This window comes from Carettochelys insculpta, chromosome 1 (genome assembly GCF_033958435.1).
Source record: "Carettochelys insculpta isolate YL-2023 chromosome 1, ASM3395843v1, whole genome shotgun sequence".
Classification (NCBI taxonomy): Eukaryota; Metazoa; Chordata; order Testudines; family Carettochelyidae; genus Carettochelys; species Carettochelys insculpta.
Window position 1 is genome coordinate 325,044,750 of NC_134137.1, and position 20,073 is coordinate 325,064,822.

Below are 20,073 nucleotides of genomic sequence, written 5' to 3' on the forward strand. Positions count from 1 at the left end.
AACCTGATTTCTAACAAAGGGTCAGAAATTTTCTATATAGCTTATTTCCAAGGGTCTATTATGGCTTGTTTTCCCTGCACCTCACACTAAAACATCTATATTTAAGATCTTAATTTTGTGAGGACATTTCAAACTAACACACTGAACCAGATCCACCCAACCCCTGGTATTAAATGCTTAAACAAGGAGGTCTCCATATAATGTCCAAGGGCATGTTTACTGTGCTAGGTTCTGATCCTGCAAAAGAATATTTGCAGGCACGTAGTTTGCCCATCTAGACCCCTTTGCAGGATGAAGAACTTTGAGTTCACTGGCAGAAAAACACATCAATTTACACACCTCTGTACTTAACTCCTCCATGCCCTCCCAACCTTGCATGGAATGTGTGTATTCTGTGTGATTGATTTAGGAATATGGTTAATCAAAGATTGGCTCTACTAGCACATAGATTAGGAATTTCCATAATGTTCAGGAGACCTCCTCTTTTATTGTATTCATCAACAGTTAAGTGACTTTGAACAACCACCACAGCCTTGCAAGGATGCAAGCAGCACACAAAAGAGAGATTATTTTTACAAATCGACTATTTGTTTGTGCAAGCAAGAGCCCCCTTTTGCGGTATTATTCGACAATTTGTAAGTTATGTTCACCACTGTGGAAGGAAACTACTGAAAATGAGCTAATTTTTATTCCCTTATGACAACGGTGCCATGGATATTATTAAAAAGGCACTTTTAATATGCGTGTCATTTTCTGTTGCTTATAATTTCCTCCAACAAATTAGTTTTTAGGGTGAAATTTCTTACACCAAGACTCAGGTCAAAAGCTAATTTGTTGGGGCAGGATTGTTAAAATTCCATTCAGCTGTGTTTGACATGTCACTGCAGTCCTATTGAAGAGCTGGCAACTTTTTAGAATTTCATTGTATCTAGAGACTTAAGCCCCATCCCTAAAATCTGATCTGTGTGGGCAGACCCCCGTATTCTGGCAGAACACAACTGACTCTGTGCATAACAAACCTGCCAAAGCAGAGAATCAGAGCACAGAATCACAAGTTTTGGTCACAACCAGAGCATGTTAGAGGAAATCTGAATTAGAAATATTATTAGCAAAACTATTAGGAAGCTCTTTTTTGTTTAAATGCAGCATGTAACTTTTTATGACCTGCTCATGGATTTCTGCTACTCTTGACAAACTCTTCCCCTGATGAGCCCACGTTTGCTCCCAGGATTTAGAAGGTCCTGGGAGCCCCCAGCCACTGCTGTAGGGCAGCAGGAGCAAGTCAGAATTCCTGCCCACACTTGCTCTGTGCTGCTCCCAGAAGAGACCGGAAGTCTGCAGCGAATGGGAGCTACACGGTGGTGCTGCGCGTTCCCTGTCTAGAAGCCACTGCTAGAGGGGTGTGCTGGTAGCTTTTGGGAGTCACCTGAGGCAAGCACCAACCTCCTGCCTCTCTCCTGTCCCCCAACCTCCTGCCCCAAGCCTGCATCCTGCACCCAAATTCCCTCCCAGATCCTGCATCCCACACCTTTTCCTGCACCTCAAAACCTGCCCCAGCTTGGTGAAACTCAGGAGAGTAGAGGACAGTGAAGAAGGGGGGAGAGAAGGAGCATGTGGGATGCAGCGTCTTGGAAAAGTGGTGGGACAAGGGCAGAGAAGGGCAGGGCAGGGCCAGGATCTTTCAGGTTATCAATCAGACAGTTGGCAATCCCAGGCGTAAGGAAGAGTGCCAGAAGAGTGGGCCCAGCAGCGCAGCTGACAGTTTGCTGAGCACCCCCCGCCCCAGCACCGCTCAAATGTTGGGAGGACCACATCTGCTCAGGTGCGGCTTAAGTGTGTGTGGGGAGGCATTACTGTTCCACCTGGGGCCTGGAATTGCTTTGGGTGGGCCTGTTTGCTTCCACAATGTTACTGAAACCTAATCCTGCACAGACTTACACACAGGACTGAGACCTGCATGCTTTGCCACTCCTCATATTTGCAGCTCCTTTAGCTGTACTTGTGCTTTTTGTATGTTGAACCCGCTGTCTATGTGCTTCTCTGAATATACTAACAAATACAGTACATTCAAACTCACAGTAAGCTGTATATGTTGGTAGTTACTCCCCTTATCTTAGCTAGTCATCCCACACCCTAAGTCTCCCCTGTTTATCTGAATGTATGATCATTAGTAGACTGCCTATCCAGTTCTAAGATTGCATGCCACCCCCTTTTCCTAAAGAGCACTGGAAACTGGTTACACTAATACTTTAATTTGACTGGACTTAAATACTATATTATAGACATAACAGATTGAAAGCAACATCATGGAGAGAGTTGGGTGAAAATGGGGAAAAAATTACAGAATTTTTTTTGCTATTCAACTCTGAAACTTCTGCGCCGGTGTATTTACTGTTTAGATTGTATATACAGGAAGTTTGAATTTAGGAGTCCCAGAGCAATAGTCAGATGAGTACATTGCTTGTCCAGTACATATAAGCATTTATAACTGTCAGTCAAAAAAAGAAAAGAAGAAAAAATTCTCCTGATTACCAAGAAAAAAATCCCTGACAATAAAATATTAGCACCTGAACTAAGGCCCACTGAAGTCATTTGAAGTCTGTCCATTGATTTCAATGGACTTTGGATCAGGTTAAAATGCTGTTGAATAGTTTTGCCTAAGAAAGAGTAGAAGTTACACTGTCTGGCATATTTAACATGTAACAGATGTCCATTAGGGAACAACCCCAAGATTGGGATGGGATGGACAGCTTGAAATGTATTTTTCCATTGCTAGTTTCTTTGACTTTATGACTTATTATTACTACTACTATCATTACAATGGTCTAGCAGTTGAGACTCATTAGGTGACTTCCTCATATTATTTCCCTGTCGGCAATAAAGAAACTACATTTGAGACTCCGGAACACACTAGATATTAATGTCACAGAAGAGCTGGTATTAAATGTTCTCAGCTGTGTTTATTTAAACTATTAGTCTGATAGGGGAGGGACTTTGTCTTTTATTTTACAGTAAAGAGCAATGTAAGCCCAGGATAGTGCACCAATTATTGTCACAAATATGCTACTTGGAACACAACCATATTTTGTAGGGTAGGCTGCATTGTTTCTGTTTGATCGTGTATGTGATAACCAAGTAGGTAGATGACACTCTCGATGTTGTGTTGGAGACTCCCTTGGGCTAAAAACTAACCTAATATGCCAGAAGGGAAAGAAAATAGAATAAGGCTGCTTATCCACATATCAATGCCAGTATGTATGCTTTGTCTTTCTGATCATCTTGGAATGTGATCTTTCTTTGATCAGTAAGATGTCACAAAAACATCCAGTCAAAGTGAAGAAGAACTTCTCTTTGGAATGGAATCGCAAAATTAATTTTTCATTCCCTCCCAATAGTCCAGTAAGATAGTGATGGAGCAGATAATGTTGTAGTCATACTCAATGTCTGATATTAACAGCATAACAGAAGAAAATGTCATTAACTGTGATAATTCAAAATCTCTTATCAGGGTAGAAAATTAGTCATTCAAAGAAATAGACAAATACTTGATATGAATGTTGACACTGAACATATCTCATCATAACTGAAGAGCCCAGATTGTCAAAAATATTTCTTGTAGCTTATGCACATTTTGCACTGAATGTAAGTACTATGATTCTCCTCTGGTTTCTGCTGATACAAGTGGAATAAAAAATAATACTAATAAACTAGCAATAAGCAGTTTCTCATATTGACATGAATTGAAAGACTTGTCAAGCCTTCACGCAGCATATGGTTGAGCCTCATTGTGTGGGGATTACACCTTCGGGAATGATCCAAGTTTCCTTTGTTTTATAGCCTTTAATGCTAAAAGTAGTGCTACTAATTCACCCTCCTCACCTCTTCCTCCATAAGATTACATTCTTAATAAAAATGTAAAAGCTGCAATCATATCCATTACCACAGTCATTTCCCTAATTAAAGTTACTAATGTATGATCCAGTATTGCTGAAGGGGGTCAGAACCACAACAGTCAAATAGGATCATGGTTAATTTGCACAAAATTATGGTGATCCTATGCCTTTTGTTGGCTACGATTGCTATACATGATAGAATGAGGACAAAACAGAAATGTCAAAGAAAAGTGTCAAAGAAGAATTTTCAAATGCTCGTTAGGTAACTATCTGGATCAGGATGGCATCAGAACTAGAGTAATCCAGAACTTTGTGATTACCAGGTGTCTCATATGCTTTATTGGTAACTAACTTCAAAGTCCACCCAAAAGCTACAGCTAATGCTGGATCGGGCAGTTGTCCTGCATATATGTTGCTGTTTCAATGAACATGTTATACTTATATTATATAAGCAATGAAGGATCCTGTGGCACCTTATAGACTAACAGAAAAGTTTTGAGTATGAGCTTTCGTGAGCAGACTCACTTCATCAGATGCTGGTCTGTGAAGTGAGTCTGTGCTCACGAAAGGTCATGCTCAAAACTTTTCTGCTAGTCTATAAGGTGCCACAGGACCCTTCGTTGCTGTTACAGATCCAGACTAACACGGCTACCCCTCCGATAGTTATATTATATAAAGACTGTACTTAGTATTCAATACATGACCAAAGTGTATGATGTGGTTTCCATCCCACATGTGGCCTGAAAGGGTTAAGGCTACCAGGCATTCCAATTAACTATGTAGGCTGCACCTGGAGAATTTGGGGAGCTGGGATTCACTAGACATCAGGCTTAGCTGGACAGGAGGAAGAGGGGTCTGCATAAAACTCAGGATCTGAAAGTACAATGGGATAACAGGGAGATTGTTGGCAGTCATTTGCTGGGAGAAGAGAGATGTGTTTGGGGCTATGGAGACAGGTAGCCCTGGGAGGAGAGAGTCTGGGCTGGTAAACCAGAGATGTGGAAGTCAGAAAAAGGTCAGGTAAATGTAGCAATGGATGAGATAGGGCAGACCTTGGCTGCTGATGAAAGGTCCCTGCATTGGCACCTGGAGTAGAGGGAGGACCTGGGTTCCCCTGCTGGCCACTGGGGAAGTGGCAGGGACCAGACAGCAGAAAGTGAACCATCTGCAAGTTTGCCTTGGAAGTCTTTGATACACTGGCAGGGGAGGACCTCAGAGATTTGGCCAGAGGGCTGAGTCACTAAGAGAAAGCTGCAGCTCCTGGAGTGAGAAAGACAAGAGGGTGGGAGACGTCAACAGGTAGAGACTGGCAGAGGATGGCCCAGCACCTGGAAGGAGCTAATCCCCACAGCTGCCAGGAGGAGGAGGCACCTGCAATGCATGGTCATACAACAAGCATGGAAAATGCCAACAGACCCCACCTAAAAAGGGAATATGAGAAACTCTGGACCATGAAGAACTGCACGAGGCAGCCACCCCCTATACTTCACTGTGGAACACAGTAACGGAAAAAATCAGAAAGACCTGATAGAGTCACAATATGTAGAAACCTATATGTGCCCTAAGCCAAAAGCACTCCTAGCCTGGACTCTGGAGTATTCACCTTTGCATAAGGGGATTCATCAACAGGAGGAACGGATCAAAATCCTCCTGCAGCAGGGCCAGGAGAATGAACGGACACAGTTGGAGTCACATAGATACCTGGAAAACTACTTGACACAGCTGTCTGCAAAGCACTGCATTTATTTAAGATCATGTCAGAAGAAATAAGCAGAAGCTGCAAAGAGTGGAAAAGGGGTATCAGGCTAGCGGGAAGAGGCCTGATCGAAGGAAAAATATATGTGGGGTGAAGGGGATACCTGAAAAGAGTGTCCTTATGTATATCGGGGAGAGGAGCCTCTCTTAGAAGGCAGGAAAACAAGAAAGCCACAAAAGACTCCAACCTGTGTGGAGAACATGAGAGGAGGGGCGTGTTTGCCTGTGGTCTGCAGGGGCACATAAGGAGAACATACCTATATATGAACTGTAAGGGAAGGCTACCCGGGAGAGGAACTAGATAAGAGAAAGCCAAAATATGGCTAACCGATAAGGCAAGGAAAAGGGGTAGTTTGGGTTTCACAAGGTCAGCCATATCTGGAGGCACTGCCCTCTTAAGAAAGGATGGGGTAGCAGAGTAGATAGCATGGACCCCCCAAAGAGAAAGGAAAAAAAATGGTTCAGAAGATAAAATGACTGGGATGAAAAGGACCAAGCAGACATAGGAATGAACGTAGAAATAAAGAGGGCTATGATGGGAGCTTAGAGCCTGAGGGAAACAGAGCTGGAGGAGTCTGCGGAACAAGCAAAGATGCTGCAGCAGAAATCAGGAGCAGCCAAGCATGCCATGCAAGAAGGTGTTGAGGATTTAGAACTGCAGCAAGGTGAGTATCAGGACACCCTCAAGGAGAAAGGTGGAGGAGTTCAAGAAAGAGATGGATAACCTACAGCCCAATTATGGCCAATCCCAAACACGATACACCCTGTCCCCCAGAGATGCAGTCTTGAGGGGGAGTGTTTGTAATGGATGTCTGCCCCATATAAAGCCTGTATAAAACCCAGGACCTAAGAGCAGAAAGGAAAGGCAGTGTGTGCACTCAGCTCTTGGGAGAAGAGTGTGTTGGGGCTATGGAGAGTAGCTGACTATTACTCCCTAGGAGGAGGCAGTTTTGGTTAGTAAACCACAGATCGGGGAGAATGAGAGGCAGAAAACGTTCAGGGACCATTCGCAAAGTATAGGTAGGGCAGCTCTCGGATGCTGATGAGAAGGTGGGCCGAGGTTGTCCTACTGGCCCCTGCAGAACTCTTGCAGACCAAACAGCAGGGAGCACACTACCTGGGACATTTTGTCCTGGTAGAATTTGATGCCCTGGAACACTCTTCCCTCTAATTCCATGGGTAGAATAAATTTTGTTGTGTGCACTGAGGTACATATGGATGCGCATCACCAATTGAAACACATGCTGCCCACTGTGGGTGGCTGTGGGTGCTCAGCTAATTCACTGGGTGACACCTGAATCTCCCCTGGATGGCTACAGGGAACACTGCCTTGGAAGGAGAGGGCCAGAGTAATCTGGCTGGAGGGCTAGTCACAAAGAGAAAGCTGCAGCTCCTGGAGTAGGTGGAGCTGCAGGGTGAGAGAGGATGGTATGTGAAGAGACAGCCAGAGGAGGGTATACATCTGGAAGGAGCTAATCCTCAGAGTCAATGGGGGTGGGGCAGGGGAGGCGCCATCTATCAGGAGTGGCTCCTGTGACAATGTATAATTCACTCTACATAGTTTTGGGCCTAGAAACTTGCAAGGATGCCTCTTCCTGACATGCTATCCAAAACTGGTGATTCTAAGTAATGGTATCTGGCTTTGAATGTCTGTGGCTGATGGCTGAGGGGCCCAGGATGCTCTCCATTGTCCATCGTGTCCAAAATCTCTAGTTACTTAGGGCTTTGTGTGAACCTACTTTCTCAGACCTTTGATCGAAGTGGTAAATGTCACATTATGTATTTAGATTATACTATGGGACAAGAGTCTTTTTTGAGTTTTAATCGAGGTGTTGGTTTAACTGTGTATGTTCTGTGGGTCTTAGTGCTCAACCTTTCCCCTCTTCCTATTGTTCCTGAGGGTTCCCACAGCACCTTTTTGCAGCTTGAAGACAGGTGAGTCTTCCACCCCATCCCAAAGAATATCTGTAAATTTAAAAATAAAAAGCCTTCCAACTTTCCAGACCTATTAGCATGACATTGAACCTATAAAAGAGTCCTTAATGAATAATACAGCCATTTAACAGGCATGTGTCAACCTTACTCACAGTCAAAAACAGTAGTATACTACTATGTCTACAGGACCTTAGCTTAAATTTTGCTTCAATATTTCATTAGTTTGTGGGTGAAGATTATAAAATCACATCTCTAAAAAAATGCTTGTATCCATATTTAGATGCACAATTTGAGTATTCAGCTTTAGCCTTAAATGCTTGCATCTTCAAAAATATATTTTTAAATAAAATTTTCAAAAGACCACTCTTATCTAAAATGCACATTTTAATTACTCTAGTACAAAAATCTATTTCCAAAGTTTCCCTGTCCTTTCTATCCTTCCCTATTCTCCTTTCATCCCCCATTGAAGAGACCCCTTCAAGAGACAATATTCCTTTCTCCCAGATAGCTGGACAAATGAGTTTCCCTTTTACTTCTGACTATTTGATGAACTAGTTTTAAGAGACCCCTCCACCAACATCAGTATCTTATTAAGATATACAATTCTTTGATATGTCTAAAATATTTGAAAACCTCTTAAACATAAACATAAAGGCTACGTCTACACGTGCCCCAAACTTCGAAATGGCCATGCAAATGGCCATTTCGAAGTTTACTAATGAAGCGCTGACATGCATATTCAGCGCTTCATTAGCATGCGGGCGGCAGCGGCGCTTCGAAATTGACGAGCCTTGCAGCCGCGCGGCGCGTCCAGACGGGGCTCCTTTTCGAAAGCACGCCACCTACTTCGAAGTCCCCTTATTCCCGTGAGCTTATGGGAATAAGGGGACTTCGAAGAAGGTGGCGTCCTTTCGAAAAGGAGCCCCGTCTGGATGCGCCGTGCGGCGGCAAGGCTCGTCAATTTCGAAGCGCCGCTGCCGCCCGCATGCTAATGAAGCGCTGAATATGCATGTCAGCGCTTCATTAGTAAACTTCGAAATGGCCATTTGCATGGCCATTTCGAAGTTTGGGGCACGTGTAGACACAGCCAAAGTGACATTTCATAAACATGTCTTGTTATGAAAATCACACAAAATTCATTAGCAATCCCTTTTTGAAAAAGCAACAAATTTTGTTATGAACCAATTAAACTGCTCTGACTGATTAATTTCAGATAATGCCTTTGTTTCAGTGAGTTTCAATACATACAGTAAACTCTTTAATATCTGGCACCCATGGGACCAGGAGGTTGCTGGATATTCAAATGTTCTGGATAATAGAGGGGTATACCCAGCAATGCATAACGCTAAAGAAAAACAAGATTAGATATTAAGAAACAAACAGAATGTATGTAGAGTAATTTATTTACTAACAACAGTAATATTGTACACTGTAATATTATACTATATTTGCTGAAATTATTTGTATTTATTTTCACTATACTGTACTTATGGAAAATGTAACTAAAATTTATTTATGGTTATAATGCTGGTTATTTGAGAGTTCCAGATAATAAAATGCCAGCTGTGAAAGAGTTTACTGTAGTAGTCTGGAATTATTACTTTATGAAGGCTTAGTAGTATATTAAAAACACAAAATCAACTTAGAAATACCGATGAACAAAATGTAAACCAGAGAAGGGCTGCATCATGTATTCCATAATATTTAATGTGGTATTCAGCAGGACAACTTTCCCTTACTACAAAGTTGCAAATAAATCTCTGACAAACGTCATGTATATCAAAAAACCTGTGACTGACATTTGTATTGCCAAATGCAGTACTTCTAATTAACTACCTTCTGCATGTTCAATCTTCACAACCTGGCTTGCAGTGGAAAACAATCTCCATTTTCTTTAGAAAAGGGTTTTAGAAGAGTGTTTCTGTTCCCCCAAATGTTATCTTCTACATTTGTGTTCAGAGATTTTGGCTAGAACTGGTGAGCAGAGAGAAGAGGGAGACAATGGTGAGGGTGCAGAAGTGGGGGCTGGAATGGACGGTTGTGGATTATGGGCAGGGCCATGGGCTGGGGAGTTTGCCTCTCCAAACACCAGCTTCACCAAGAAGCCATGTGTGTGTGGTGGTGAAAACAGTAATTGAGATGATTTGCTATGAGCCCAACTAGACAGGCAGATGATGGAAGTGGGAGAGAACAGCAATGGGACACAAGGTTCAGAAAAACAAATGTTTTCTTTCATCTTGCCCTTTATTGTAAGCCATCATAACTGTTCAATCTAAGAGAGAGAGAGGACAGAAGATGGAAGAGAGTGTCCTCCTTTTCACATCTTTCTCTCCCCCACTAACCTTTCCTTACTCCCCTGAAAAACAGCTCCCTGAGACCTTCCTAACTGGTATCCCTGGGTCTCACTCTGAAAACTCTATCAGCCAGCAGGGGACTGTAGGAGATTGTTACCTGTAGCCCTGCCATGTGTTTTGGGCACCCAGCAACCACCATCCACTAGATACATTATATGCAATACATAAAATCCAGCTTCATTGGATTTTTTCTGTGCTCTACTCATTAGGACAGATTCTGCGCCATCTGCACAGCTCCAGGAGGAAGGATAGTTGGCTGGTGATCGAGTGCTGGCACTGACAGCCCAGCCCATCTCCCAGTGGGACTGGTCTCCTCCACAGTATCAGAGACCATGAGCCCCCATCCAGCACTCATACCCCTGTGACCAGCAGAGTGCATGTGTCTATGTAAAAATTCAGAGACAGTAATGAGCACCAAGAATTTTCCTAACCTGTGATTATGAAACATTCTCATGAATAGAGATCAAAGGTATATCCTTTCTGTCTTCAGTTCAAAGTAATATTATGTAATTTCAATGAAAGATGGAACAAAAATACAATTTTACTGTGGAAAAATGATATAAGAATGTAAAGAACATATCGAGGTATGATAATAAGACAATTTCTCCTCCAGTTTTGAAACGTGTGTGTTTAATATTTAATAGCTTTACCTGTACTGTAAGCCACTGAACCAATACGTTAGTCTTTTGTGAAGTATCAGAAGTGCCTTGCTGAAGCTCAATTATGTCAGCAGTTTCCCCTCCAGTTAATTTGGGTACTTACATTACTTCCTTAAAAGTTAAGGCACGACATGATTTCCCTTGCGTAAACCCATGCTGAACATTTAAACTATAAAACACCAAAGATTGTGCAGAAGTATGAATAATGCAGGGCTCAAGGGCTAATTGAAGCACAAGGCAAAGCACAGTTTGGGTCTAAACTGGATCTTCTTGCTCTTTAGAGGTGTCACAACTGACCTCAGTTGGATCACTCATATAAAAGATTACTCATATGAGTAAACATCACGCGATTAGGCCCTTATCACTCCAACATAGTCTCAAATTATTGTAATTATAAAATTGATTTCTCCTAAAAAGTGTGATCATTAACTAAACATGAGCTAAAAATTATTTATTTGAAAAGAATTGTGTGCACCAACAGAGAGGAAGCCGTGCTAGTCTATACACTATCAAAACAAAAAGCAGTCAAGTAGCACTTTAAAGACTAGCAAAATAGTTTATTAGGTGAGCTTTCGTGAGACAGACCCACTTCTTCAGACCATAGCCAGACCAGAACAGACTCAATATTTAAGACACAGAGAACCAAAATCAGCAAGCAAGGAGGACAAATCAGAAAAAGACAATCAAGGTGAGCAAATCAGAGAGTGCAGGGGTAGGGGAGAAGGTCAAGAATTAGACTGAGCCAAGTATGTAGACGAGCCCCTATAGTGACTCAGAAAGTTCCCATCACGATTTAAACCATGTGTTAATGTGCCGAATTTGAATATAAAAGTCAGCTCGTCCACTTCTCTTTCCAAAACAGTGCGATAATGTCTCTTCAGTAACACACATACCTTGAGGTCATTGACAGAATGCCCCATTCCATTAAAATGTTGACTAACTGGTTTGTGGATCTGGAGTGTTTTGATGTCTGTTTTGTGCCTGTTGACCCTTTGTCTAAGGGAGTTAGAAGTCTGTCCAATATACAAAGCATCTGGGCATTGTTGGCACATGATGGCATATATGATGTTAGTAGAGGAGCATGAGAAAGTGCCCGTGATTCTGTGAGTAACCTGGTTAGGTCCAGTGATGGTATTTCCAGAGAAGATATGTGGACAAAGCTGGCAGCGGGCTTTGTTGCAGGGAAAGGTTCCAGGACCGGTGTTGCTGGGGTATAGACTGTGGCTGTTAGTGAGGATCCTCATGAGGTTGGGAGGTTGTCTGTAGGAGAGAACAGGCATGTCACCCAGGGCCTTCTGGAGTGTAGCATCCTGATTACGAATAGGTTGTAGGTCTTTAATAATTCGTTGCAGTGGTCTGAGTTGGGGGCTGTAAGTGATGACCAGTGGTGTTCTGTTCTTGGCTTTTTTGGGCCGATCTTGGAGTAGCTGGTCTCTGGGTATTCGTCTGGCCCTGTCAATTTGTTTTTTTACTTCTCCTGGTGCGTAATTCAGGTTTATGAATATTTGGTAAAGTTCTTGTAGTCTTTGGTCTCTGTCAGTTGGATCAGACTGACAGAGACCAAAGACTACAAGAACTTTACCAAATATTCGTAAACCTGAATTACGCACCAGGAGAAGTAAAAAACAAATTGACAGGGCCAGACGAATACCCAGAGACCAGCTACTCCAAGATCGGCCCAAAAAAGCCAAGAACAGAACACCACTGGTCATCACTTACAGCCCCCAACTCAGACCACTGCAACGAATTATTAAAGACCTACAACCTATTCGTAATCAGGATGCTACACTCCAGAAGGCCCTGGGTGACATGCCTGTTCTCTCCTACAGACAACCTCCCAACCTCATGAGGATCCTCACTAACAGCCACAGTCTATACCCCAGCAACACCGGTCCTGGAACCTTTCCCTGCAACAAAGCCCGCTGCCAGCTTTGTCCACATATCTTCTCTGGAAATACCATCACTGGACCTAACCAGGTTACTCACAGAATCACGGGCACTTTCTCATGCTCCTCTACTAACATCATATATGCCATCATGTGCCAACAATGCCCAGATGCTTTGTATATTGGACAGACTTCTAACTCCCTTAGACAAAGGGTCAACAGGCACAAAACAGACATCAAAACACTCCAGATCCACAAACCAGTTAGTCAACATTTTAATGGAATGGGGCATTCTGTCAATGACCTCAAGGTATGTGTGTTACTGAAGAGACATTATCGCACCGTTTTGGAAAGAGAAGTGGACGAGCTGACTTTTATATTCAAATTCGGCACATTAACACATGGTTTAAATCGTGATGGGAACTTTCTGAGTCACTATAGGGGCTAGTCTACATACTTGGCTCAGTCTAATTCTTGACCTTCTCCCCTACCCCTCCACTCTCTGATTTGCTCACCTTGATTGTCTTTTTCTGATTTGTCCTCCTTGCTTGCTGATTTTGGTTCTCTGTGTCTTAAATATTGAGTCTGTTCTGGTCTGGCTATGGTCTGAAGAAGTGGGTCTGTCCCACGAAAGCTCACCTAATAAACTATTTTGCTAGTCTTTAAAGTGCTACTTGACTGCTTTTTGTTTTGATTTGTGTGCACCAAGTAACAGACTTGGGGAAGGGGATTATTTTAGCCACTACTCTTTAAATTAATGTTTTGAGTGCTCATTAGTTCTCCCCTTTTGGCATGATGTTGCTTTTCAGCTTCCTCCTTTCCCGACCCCCATCCCTCTCCTTGATGTTAGGACCCTTCCTTTAATTGACACTGTGGTGAAAGATTCTCCCTTTAGCACTGCTTGCTCCATTTCATGACCCCACAAGGAAAACAAAACCAGAAGTATCAAGCATCTCGCACGTTGTGTTTTCCAACAGAAAAGTGAGGTACTGCAAATCCATTATTATGCCATTATTGTGGGATCTACAGCAACAGAAGTCTTTGGAACTAAAATTTAGCCGTTTTTTTTTAAATGGTGCCAGGGGTTAGTTCCCCCAGCACTGCCTTCCAGTCCAACCAGCTGCTTTTGTTTCATCATTTTACAATGATACATTAGTAATTCAAATGGAAGCAAGTGGAACTCACCCACTGGAGTATTTTCTATGCCAAGTGAACGAGAGGGCCTGCTGCATTTGCAAATCACACAGAACGGCTTCTGATATTTTAAACTGGAATATTTTCATTTTAGAAGTGAAGAATTCAAAGGTATAGGACTGTCACTTGCCTCCCTTTATCTCCTGCACTCCCTCCATTTAGTAATACTTCATACTAGAGGAGTCAGATAAACTCCAAGTTAAATACGCAGGGGCTAAAGAAAAGGGCTGGTGGAGGGAACACAGAACTCTGCTAAAGGGTGAGAGAGATCTTGAACTTCTTAAACTATCAGGCCGTTTCTACAGTGGCACGCTAGTAAACGGCTTGAAATATGCTAATGAGGCATGGATGTAAATTCCCCATGCCTCATTAGCATAAGATCACATGATCTGGAGTCAGGAAGAAGCTCTTCTGGACTCCAGAACAGAGTGTACAAGCGCGGCCCCCTGGGGCTCTTCCGGAAGGAAGTCCTCCTTCTGGAGGCCCCTTCTTCCCAAAAATTTATGAGAAGAAGGGGCCCCTGGAAGGAGGACTTCTTTCCAGAAGACCCCCCAGGGGCTGCAATTCTACACGCCATTTTGGAGCCGGAAGAGCTTCTTCTGGACTCCAAATCATGTGACCTTATGCTAATGAGGCATGGGCAACTTACATCTGCGCCTCATTAGCATATTTTGGATGTTTTTTAGCAACGTTTAGTAGAAACGGCCTCGGTGACACACTGGTATTCAATAGAGTGGGAGGTGGATCCTGATTACCAGAGGAGGAAGACTGAACAATCCAGGAGGACACAAGAGTTAGATTATCAAGTGCCTAAGAGTGCAGTGGAGTGGGGCAGATGAACTGTAAGGGCTTACAGGACAAAAAATCCACATAGGAACACAGCAGGAAAGGAAACAATAGATGGAAAAAATAAAGAAAATTATGAAACGGATAAAAAAGTATTAGCAGCTATTGACCTATCTGAGTCACACTTACAAATCCTTTCACACTTACCATTTAACCTCAAAGTTATGTGACTAAGGCTACGTCTACACGTGAAGCCAACATCGAAATAGGCTATTTCGATGAATAACGTCTACACGTCCTCCAGGGCTGGCAACGTCGATGTTCAACTTCGACGTTGCTCAGCCCAACATCGAAATAGGCACAGCGAGGGAACGTCTACACGCCAAAGTAGCACACATCGAAATAAGGGAGCCAGGCACAGCTGCAGACAGGGTCATGGGGCGGACTCAACAGCAAGTCGCTCCCTTAAAGGGCCCCTCCCAGACACGCTTTCATTAAACAGTGCAAGATACACAGAGCCAACAACTAGTTGCAGACCCTGTATATGCAGCACGGACCCCCAGCTGCAGCAGCAGCAGCCAGAAGCCCTGGGCTAAGGGCTGCTGCCCACGGTGACCACAGAGCCCCGCAAGGGCTGGAGAGAGAGTATCTCTCAACCCCCCAGCTGATGGCCGCCATGGAGGACCCCGCTATTTCGATGTTGCGGGACGCGGATCGTCTACACGTCCCTACTTCGATGTTGAACGTCGAAGTAGGGCGCTATTCCCATCCCCTCATGGGGTTAGCGACTTCGACGTCTCGCCGCCTAACGTCGATTTCAACTTCGAAATAGCGCCCAACACGTGTAGACGTGACGGGCGCTATTTCGAAGTTACTGCTGCTACTTCGAAGTAGCGTGCACGTGTAGACGCAGCTTAAGTAACCCATTGCGAGCTAAAATATATGTTATAATCTAAAACAAATCATATTTATCTAGCTGTCCCAGACCCCTTATCTGGTGAGTATTTCTACCTTTCCTCCTGCAGATGACCGGCTTACAGAATTATTCCTCAATTTGTCCTTATATTCATCCTTTTAGTTACACTACTACCTGTTTCACTCTCTCGTTATTTTTCCAGAGGTTATACACCTATCAGGTAAGGTATATCTTCTCTCTTTTGAAACTTCCTGGATTGGATTGTGACTCCTTGAAGGACTGCTTTCTCTTTCACTGGTCTTTACTTAAATGACTTCTTACTTTTTTAAAAACTTCTTTTGCAATTTCCTTTTCATTCTACATTTTTAAATCTTAAATGTGCCAGCACAAGACATCAGACTTTCAAAACATTATTGTCATCTCTGACAAAGCAGTTGGTTATGCTGGCTGGCTTTGTCTTAGGGTGTGTCTGCACAGCAGCCTTATTCCAAAATAAGCTGTTCTACAATAGCTTTTCCGGAATAGCTTATTTCAAAATAACACCTCTATGTACAAAAATACATTTTGAAATAGCACTTAACTATTTCAAAATACAACATCTGGACACATAGGCTGCATCTACACTACATTACACTAGCTGTGTCTACACTAGCAAGAAGAGGGCTCTTTCGAATGAGCCCATGGAGCTTCTACACATAAAAAGCATTCTTTCAAAAGTAAATCAAAAGAATGTGGTACTCTTTTCGAAATCACTCTACCTTTCCTGTTTCAGGAAGAGCAACCCCTTTTGAAAGCTTCTTTCAAAAGCAAATGTGTGTAGATCCTCCACAGGGCCCTTCTTTCAAAAGAATAGTCTTCATTTTTGATCCCTGGGCCATTCTTCTGAGAGAGCAGCGGTATGTGGATGCACTCTTTTGAAAGAGGTTCTTTCAGAAGAGATCTCCCAGAAGGCTTCTTTCGAAAGATCTCTGTAGTGTAGATGTAGCCAGAGAGCCTATTTTGAAATAGAGCCATTGAAATTATTTCATACTAGCAGGTGTATTGTGTAGATGATAGGATAGTTATTTCAAAATAAATTGGCTGAATATTCTGCCCTTAGTGTTACATTGTGTAAGATGGGGAATGAGGTAAAGGACCAGCAGGGGGTTTATGACATTATGTAAGTTGAATATAAGAACTGACAGCTTCTGGCAATTCTGGTGTGTAAGCTCTCCTCAACTGCAGATGGTCTGTAGACAGCAGTTGCCTTACATCTGTCATATTATGTTGCCAGTCATAACACTGATAATAAATGAGCAACCAAGGCATCAATTCACAGCTGCTTTTCTTGTCCACACACACAAAATCAGTAGTTTCATTGCCTTAGGGTTTCTTCTCCTCCAACACCTACCTGGCACAAGTGGATTTCCAGACAGCTGCTGATTCAGTCAGACAGCCTTACTACAGCTTTTGATTGCTGAGAGCTGGAAGGCTGGAAAAATATTCCAAATTCTAACCCCTGCAGAGGTGCTTAATACAGTCATAGAGGTTTCTTTCTGACCTCCTGCCCCCTTTTCAGTTCTTACACAGAACCAGCTCTCCAGTGGGGATGCAACTAAGCGCATACAACGTCTATCAGATCTAGTAAATATTGCAATGGCAATACAGTCATAGCAAGTGTACCCCTCTGAGATCTCCAGTCAAGGGAACACATCACAGCCTCGTTAGGAAGAACCCATTTCCATAAGTTTTGTGCTAGCAGACAGCAAAAGAAGATAACGAGTGATCTGCTCCTGAAGAAAAATCTTATGAAGCTTTGTCCCATTGAGGCATATTAGAGGCAATTTCTGCTGTTTCAGTTTCACACAATGTGACATTTTTCTTTCACTTCATATGCATTAATAATTTGATGTCAGGCAAAAGTCCTGAAATAAGGAATAATTATTTGTATGTGAACACATTTCATATCCCTAATGTGTCCCTAATCTTCATTGGTTTATGTTTTTATTCATCCTTCATTAAGATGATTGAAAATCTTACTTGCTATGGGTACACCATTTGTTAGCCAGCTAATACTCGGTTTGGGGTTGCCATTAGCTCTGCAGATCAGGGTTCCATCCTCTCCGGGTGACAACACAAGGTTTCTAGGTGCTGTGATCCAATATGGAGAAGCTTTGATCAGAGAAAAAAAAACCAACAAATTATCAATATTACAGTTCTACATCCAGAAAGTCATACCACACAGTAGCGATTTGGCCAAAAAAACCCAAAACAAATGTGTGTGTGTTTACTGATTTTACACTTACTATACTGTTAAAATCATTCTTTGATTAGCTCAGGTTACAAGTGACACAAAGACATTAGGCTGTGAAATAGATGGACAATAAATCATGAAGTATGGATAGCTATCTAGTGAACCTTTTCAGGTAAATAAAATGTGATTCTTGACTGCATTTAAATAAATTCATTTAATACATATCGTCAGCTTTAATCCTAATATGCATTTCTGAAGAGCAAAAGCTAACAAACTCTGGCTTCTGTAAAAGGATTCGTACAGTAGATTTGCTAATAAATGTTGAGGTGTCCTTGGATCACAGACAACTTGGGGAAGAGAAAGAGATGTACTGATAATAAGGGAAGAGATAAGTGCAAGTGACTGGTGGAGGAGAAATTGATTTAGAATAAAAACCTGTCCCCAGTGAATCCATGGAAGAACTCTGGGGTCAAAGTACCATCCTGGTTGGTTGACAAATACAGCAAGAGCAAGCCAAAATGAACAAGAAATGATTGCCTTACTAGCAAAGTAACTTTCACAAGCTTATCAGCAGATCCTTTGCAGTAAGTCTATGCAAACATAATCTTTTGTATAAGAATAAACTAACTCATTTGGATTAGTGGACATGGGCACATGGAACACGTAACAACCAAGGAAAAGTCAAAAACCATGGTGTCAAGAATTTTGTGCAAACATTAGGGCTGTGTCTGCACTACCCCTCCCTTTCAGAAGGGGCATGTAAATACAGATGATTGAAAATGCAAATGAGCTGAGCATTTAAATATCTCATGCCTCATTTGCATACTCCTGCAGGATCTCACATCCAAAAGGGGCTGCTTTTGAAACACAACAGCTGTGTGGACAGGGTTTCTTTGAAAGGAAACTCTGCTTTCAAAGGCACCCTTCTTCTCAATTTTACATGCCCTTTCCGAAAGGGAAGGGTAGTGTAGACACAGCCTAGAAGTTTACTTACAAGAACTAAGGTTAGAGCTACACTGTGGCCCTAGCTCAAAATAATGTATGCAATTTGCCCTGCACAAATTGCATAAGTTATTCCAAGTTATCTTATTTCAAACTCAGTGCAGGCTACACTGCGCTGGGGTTCAAAATAATGGGCTATTTTGAACATCCTGGTAACCCTCGTATGATGAAGGTTATTAGGAACGAAATACCATGCCCAAAATAGACCTGCTATTTTGAACATGGCATTTGGCCATGGGGATTCATTTTGGGTTCCAAATGTATTCCAAAATAGAATTTGTAGACTAGCCCTAGTCTTACTGATTGGCCACATCAGAACAATCAGCTAGTATTTGCTAATTCACACAAGCCCTCAGGCACACTTGAAATACTAACATATTGGAAATTTCTTTAATTCCAGTGCTATAATACTACTGCAGAATAGATAAAACCTGGTAAAGTTGGTTTTGTAGAACCAGAAGGGGGCATCAAAAAAGAAAAGGGGAAAATGTGAAGGAGGGCAAAGTGGGGTTGGATGGCAGGCAGAGGACACAGAAGAGAAGAAAAATGATGAGGAAAAGGCAGAAAGGAAGAAAGAAGGAGTAGGAGAAGTCAGAGGAACAGAAGAGGAAGCAGTGGAGCAGTCTCTTATGACACTAAAAGGAAGCCTATACTAAATTTACCACAAGTACCAGTTAGTTCTGTTTTAATGATAGTCTTTCTAAGGGATAGCTTCAAATTTAGCACCAAAGTGCTGTCTGGCAAAAGAACACTTCCACATAATAAAATTAGGCCATGAGAAAAATTAAAGACTGGACATGGTAAAGACTGTCTTCAGAGAAACCTCAGTTAATTTAATGACTACTCATTTCCTTTTACACTTATCATTCACCTTTGTAGATACAATTCGCTGTAAAATATCTTCCTCATAAAATACATTACTTTATTTCCTTGCATTGGGATGCCATCATAGTTAAAATTGGAGTTATTCTAGCATTACCTTTGACAGTAACTGTAATGGTATGGTGAGTGGAACCTAATGCATTTCTTGCTATGCATTTGTATTTCCCAGAATCAGCTTCAGAAACATCAACAATCTTGAGAGTTTTATTAAAATTTTCAAAAAAGTGTCTGTTGGTGGGCAGTTCTCCCCCTTCTTTAACCCAGCGGATGGTTGGTGTGGGCCTGGAAACATAAAAACACAGGTGAGATTGGAAAGCTGGGGAAAAAAGAAAGGTTAAGAGTCCAATCCATTAATTTTTCATGTTTGTATTATAACTATAATTATTGTATTGAGAATGTTGTCTGGATTTTTGGGGATGAGTAACAAATGTGGAAAAGGTTACTTTGTCATTTTCAATAAATTGTAACATTACTGGCTGCAACTAAGTTCCTAGATTTTATAATTACAGAATACATTTTTTCTGAATCAACTGCAATTTACAATACTTAATGACTCTAATACAAGATTCACATTCATA

The 20,073-nt window shown here is 42.1% G+C and overlaps 1 protein-coding gene across 3 annotated transcripts in view; it reads right to left on the reverse strand.

Moving 5' to 3' along the window:
- NRCAM (neuronal cell adhesion molecule) overlaps positions 1-20,073 on the reverse strand; it is a 312,466-nt gene that overhangs the window by 76,544 nt on the left and 215,849 nt on the right. For all 3 annotated transcript variants that reach the window (XM_075014586.1, XM_075014593.1, XM_075014600.1), the window contains 2 exons: positions 19,593-19,777; positions 17,398-17,529 (listed from right to left, as the gene is read on the reverse strand). In XM_075014586.1, coding sequence (XP_074870687.1) covers positions 17,398-17,529; positions 19,593-19,777 — 317 coding nt within the window. The remainder of the gene's footprint in view (positions 1-17,397; positions 17,530-19,592; positions 19,778-20,073) is intronic.